Source organism: Sphaeramia orbicularis, chromosome 3 (genome assembly GCF_902148855.1).
Source record: "Sphaeramia orbicularis chromosome 3, fSphaOr1.1, whole genome shotgun sequence".
Taxonomy (NCBI): Eukaryota; Metazoa; Chordata; class Actinopteri; order Kurtiformes; family Apogonidae; genus Sphaeramia; species Sphaeramia orbicularis.
In genome coordinates this window covers 53,970,860-53,976,859 of record NC_043959.1, presented here as the reverse complement: position 1 = coordinate 53,976,859, position 6,000 = coordinate 53,970,860, and the positions used below count along the sequence as shown (strand labels likewise).

Sequence of the window (6,000 nt, the reverse complement as noted above, 5' to 3'; positions counted from 1 at the left end):
AAATGACAGAGTCAGTGTTGAACTAGCATCCAGGTTAAAACTGGAGAGTTTATCACCATGAAAAGGCCTTCCATGTGAAAGGCTAAGTACAAAGGCTGAACCCAAAAGCAAGACCACAAAAAACCAGTAAGGTTTAGTGTTTTTATTAAACACTTTAACAAGGATAAATATACAACACAGAGATAATACAACTTCTGTGAAGCCACCGGACCCGGGGAAAAACGTCTGGGCTGCGGGTGAAAACGGCAGACGACCAGCTTGGCCGAGCCGGGAAAACCCCAACGGAATCCCCACTAGAGACAAACAGAGGGTGGTCAAAAAAAAAGCCAGGTCATACACGGAAAAGCAGTCACACAAGCAACGGTACATGGGGGACAGGCTAACTCACGGTAGTAATCCAGGCGAAGGTCGAAGCACAGGTAATCGGTGGAGGCTGAGGTGATAAAGGGAGTAGGCAGAGACAGAGTCGGGTAACGAACCAGGTCGATGACGAGCAGGCAGGATAGGAACAGGCTGAATCAGTGGTCGAAGGACGAAAACGGGTCAAACACGGCAGACAAACGAACAGGATTCAAAATGCTGGTAAGTGAACACAACAAGTTGTAGAGCACAAACTGGCAACTAAACAGGGGAAGACTGAGGGTTTAAATACACTGGAGGGCGGGAAGACAATTGGACACAGGTGGAGATAATCAGGGAGGAGTCAGGTAATCAGGGAAAAGGTGAACACGATCAGGGAGAGGAAGTAAAGACAACAGACAAGACACATGAGGAAACTTAACAAAATAAAACAGGAAATGACAAACAAAACAGACAAGACAGACAAAGTCCAATAGCCGACATGACATTCCAAGGCCTTAACTGCACAGTTTAGAAGAGGAGAAAAGAGGAGGATGAAAACTAATCCAATTACAGAGGTATGGAACCTGTTAGAATGTTAAAAACTGAACTGAACTGAAGCAAAGTTGGCTAATAATGGAACTGGAGAGGATTAAGATATGAGATATCTGCTAAGGTGTGGTTTACTGATGAGGAACTGGGTTATATATGTTTATAAGTGGTTTATATATGTTTCTATCTGCTTTAACTGCTGGTTAGCAGGTTTACAATATGTTCGTATCTGCTTTAATTGCTGGTTAGCTGGTTTATATATGTTTCTGTCTGCTTTAACTGCTGGTTAGCTGGTTTATAATATGTTCGTATCTGCTTTAACTGTGGGTCAGCTGGTTACCTCCGCCAAGGAGGTTATGTTTTTACCAGGGTTTGTTTGTTTGTCTGTTTGTCTGTCCGTTAGTGTGCAACATAACTCGAAAAGTTAGGGACAGATTTTGATGAAATTTTCAGGGTTTGTTGGAAATGGGATAAGGAATAAATGATTAACTTTTGGGGGTGATCCGGAAGAAATCCTGGATTCTGGATCACTTTGAAATTTTCGTTAACATTGTGGTAAATGGGGCCAAAATTTTCGTTTCCCAATATCTCGCTTAATTATTGACCAAAACTCATGAAATTTCACTCAGGAATTGACAATGGGGTCCTCTATCACATTTCAAAGGCTGATCTGGATCTGATCCAGAAGGCGGATTTTATCTCAATTTATATAAAAAATGGGGGTGCCCTTACTTTTTGGCCTACTGTGCCTTTAATATTAAAGGTAGAAATTTCTGACAAGCGCCATCGTGTAGCTCAGTCAGTTCCGCATCGGGAGTATGCCACCGGATTTCATGTAGCTTTAATACTTAAGGAGCTAGATCCAGAAGAAAACCGCCATTACGAGAAATGTGATTTTCGTGAATAACTACTGAACTAATAAGGATATAATTATGAATCCAGTTGCTAATGGTATGTTTTCATGGTCAAGGAATCTTAAAATATAGGTAAAATAAATATGGGACTAATATTTATGGTGGAAATCACAATATGGGGGAATTGTGCAAATCTCATGCAATTTGACTCAGGGATTTACAATGGGGTGTTCTATCAAATGGCAAAGACTGATCCGGATCTTTCAAAAAGTTATGGACAGATTTGGATGAAAATTTCAGGAAATATTGATACTGGCACAAGGAACAAATGATTAAATTTTGGTGGTGATGGGGGGGGGGGGGGGGGGGGGGGGGACTGATCTGCCTTGGCGGAGGTCTGCGCTCTCAGAGTGCTTTTCTAGTTATATATGTTTCTATCTGGTTTAACTGCTGGCTGCTTTGTGCATCTCCTCTCATGCTTTGCACATCTTCGCACTGTTTCACGTAAGTGACGTTGTGTATGGATTGCACCCCCCCCTAAACCTGCTATAGGGAATTTATACATTGTATGGTACATTGTGTCTCTGCTCAGTCCATGAGCCGCCCTAACCCGACCCCCAAATAAAGTGTCCAGGGTAACCCATATCCACGCCTCACTAATTTCTTTGAACAGGATGATGAGGAAGATAAAATATATGAAATAACTAAAACTCATACTAAAACTAAATTAAACTAAACTAAAACTAAGCATTCAGATAAAAACGATAACTAATAAAAACTAACAAACCTGCTCTAAAAACTAATTAAAACTAACTGAATAAGAGAAAAAAAAGTCAAAACTAATTAAAACTGAACTATAATTAAAAATCCAAAACTATTATAACCTTGGTCTGAACAAAAGACAAATAGCATATTTGCATAAACAGCAGACAAAATGAACATCTTTAGCAAGAACAATCCAGGATAAAAACCAGCATAAGAACATAAAATTTAAACATGTAAAAATTTGAAGTCACAAAAATAATAATAAATTGAGCAAAGAAATGGGATAAATAACTAAAATAAGTAAGTAAAGTGCAATGTCACTATTTCTTATTGAGCTCAGTGTTAGTAATAATACATTTCTTTGACAGGATCCAAGTGTTTTTTCAGTCTATGTCATAGTAAATATTATTCCAATAAAAAACAGCTGCAGGTTTGGTAACAATATGTCTTTGAATAATTTCTCTAATACATTGGTTAGTGGCTTTATCACTCAATAAAGCACATATGTTGACAATCCTATTGGTAAAATAAAAATTTCAGGAGGTCCTACGTATTGAGTTCTGAGCCTCTTAGGGCTTGACTTGTTTTTAAGGGTTGTCCGATAGAGGGCGCTGTAAACTCAATATTCTCCTTTTCAGACACTGCAGCATCTTACAGTGAAGACCCAGACAGGTGTGCATCCTGTATTCATTAAAAACTGTCAAATTTTCTTAATCTTTTTTTCTCTATTGCTTCAGTGCGATGTATTGGATATATTTAATTCCAAAACAGGTCTGGAAACCTCACAAACCAAACTTTATTCTTTATGTAACAAAGACAAAGCAATAATTGATCAGTCAGGTGAATGCTGGCAGCTGATTGGTCCATCCTCCTCCTCCTCCTCCTCCTCCTCCTCCTCATTTCCCTCAGGCTCCAACAAAACTTCACATCGTCCACTCTCACAGTCACAGGTGAATCTATCCGACACAACACACAAAGAATGTGTCACTAATAAGTTATAAATTAACTCTCTGTAGCTGTAGCTCGGTACTTGTAGTCAGGGCTCCGATAAGGATGAGGGGTCAGTGAACGCACCGCGAGACGGACATTGATACAACGCAAAAAGACAGAAGCATCGGATCATCTCCTGCTCCATTCACAGCGAATTCATCCGGACTGAGTCGAAATGCATCAGCCAGAAACCCACCAGAACACCCAGCAAACAACACCTGAAATACTGGACCCAGAAGGTAGAGTTTAGGACCGGATGTGTCAACTTTCATTCATCCTGACATTTTAATTGTGTGGTTTTATTGTGACACTTTTTTAATTAACCCTTAAAGTCCAAGAAATGTATTTGTGGTGACTTCCAAAAGAAAGAACCTTTCCTCAGTCATGTATCACAGTTTTTTTATTTTGTTTGGTGAATTTTTCAGTGAAAACAGGTATTGTCTATTATTTACTTTACTGACCATGTAGATGTTTATGAAAGATCAGAGTCAATTTAAAGGTTATTGTAACAGAACTGAGAAAAATGAAGCAAAAGGGACTTTTTAAAAGAAAATATGTCATGAAGTGAATATAAAAGCAAGCATTTTCAGCCACTGCCATTTGTCAAACTACATTTATTCTAATATTACACCTTGCATTTGCATTTCTCATTAAAACATAAAGTATTTTCCTATATTTAATTTGTGACAGTGAATATGTTCATAAGAGCTCAAATTAACCCTTTCATGCATACTGGTCACTACAGTGGACAGCTATTCTACAGCTGTTCTCTTGTATATTCATGGGTTTTGTTGTTCTTTTCGTTGTTTTTTTTTTTTTTGTTTGTTTTTTTTTTGCACATATCTTTATTAAAGTTTTAAGACACAACATATCTTTTCTGACATGAATTGGTAACATTATGTAGATCTCTCATGAGCATAAACCCCCAGAATCACAAGCCCTCCCCATAGTTTTCACAAAATGTATCAGTAAATACATGTTTCTGTGCATCAAAAATTAAACATGTGGTGTCCAGCTGAGTGGACATTTTTGCAACTTCATGAAAAATAGGTTCATAAGAATTTTTTTTTTTCATTATTATATATATATTTTTTTTACATATTTTTAAAAAAATTTTAAATTATTTTTGTTTTATTTATTTATTTATTTTTATTTTTCACAAGAAAATTTTCCATCGCATTGTTTTTTTCATGCCTAAAGAGGAATAAAAACACTCAGGAAAAAATTTTGATTGAGGTTCTCATAATTTGTGCATGAAAGGGTTAAATTCAAAGCTAATTGCAATATTAAAAAAAGAGAAAACTGAAGAAAAAGTGACTTTCTGCTAGATTAAATGTTAACTGAATGTAAAAACAAGCATTTCTTTGTCAAACTACATGGGTTTTATAGGTGAATCAATCATTGCAGGCAATGCTGGAACTCTGAGCGTCCAAATGGGTCATATCTGATGACAATGATAAGCTGAGAAACTGGATTTTACCTGAATTATTAACACACACTGATAGGATTAGTGATTAAACAGTTATTAAACTTAGATGTCACCAGTGACTGTTTACGTCAGGGGTGTCAAACTCATTTTAGTTCAGGGGCCATATTCAGCTAAATTTGATCTGCAGTTGGCCGGATCAGAAAAATAACACAATAACCTATAAATAATGACAACTCCAAATTTTTGTCTTTGTTTTAGTGTAAAAAAAAAACAACAAAACATTAAATTATGAAAATACTTACTTTTATAAACTATAAAAAAAAAAGAAAAAAAGAAAAAACTGAAATTCAAATTAAAAATCGTAAGAACATTTAGTGCAATTTTAACAATGTTATTCCTCACTGTATCATTTCTCCATGTGCATTATGGGTCAGATCTACAAAGACACTAAACATTGAGGAACAGGCAGAAAAGTTGTTAAAATTGTGCTTAATTTTCTCTAGACATTTCAGGTTGTTCATATTTGTTCAGGTTATTCACATTTAATTGTTTCAGGATAGTTTGTAAATATAAATATTTTCATAATTTAATGTTATTTTTTGCACTTAAACAAAGAAAAATATTTAAATTGTTAATTCTAGATTTTTTTTGGCTTAATTCAAGATTTATTTATTTTTTTACTTAATTGAAGATTTTTTTTTTTTTTTGGCTTAATTCAAGATTTTTTTTTACTTAATTGAATTTTTTTTTTGACTTAATTCAAGATGTTTTTTTTTTAAACTTAATTCAAGATTTTTTTTTACCTAATTGAAATTTTTTTTTTAACTTAATTGGAGATTTTTTTGGCTTATTTCAAGTTTTTTTTTTGATAAATTTGAAATTTTTTTGGCTTAATTGAAGTCTTTTTTACTTAATTGAAGATTTTTTTTTGCTTAATTGAAGACTTTTTTTTACTTAATTGAAGATTTTTTATTTATTTTTTTGGCTTACTTGAAATTTTTTTTTTTACTTAACTGAAGATTTTTTCCTTAATTCAAGCTACTTTTTTTTTTTTTGCTTAATTCAATTCAA

At 34.8% G+C, this 6,000-nt stretch overlaps 1 protein-coding gene across 1 annotated transcript in view; it reads left to right on the top strand.

Annotated features, from left to right (window-relative positions):
* The first annotated feature begins 3,649 nt into the window (after positions 1 to 3,649).
* The window catches only part of tmem255b (transmembrane protein 255B), a 37,703-nt gene continuing 35,352 nt past the window's right edge, over positions 3,650 to 6,000 (top strand). The window contains exon 1 of the mRNA XM_030123247.1: positions 3,650 to 3,739. Coding sequence (XP_029979107.1) covers positions 3,676 to 3,739 — 64 coding nt within the window. The 5' untranslated portion in view covers positions 3,650 to 3,675. The remainder of the gene's footprint in view (positions 3,740 to 6,000) is intronic.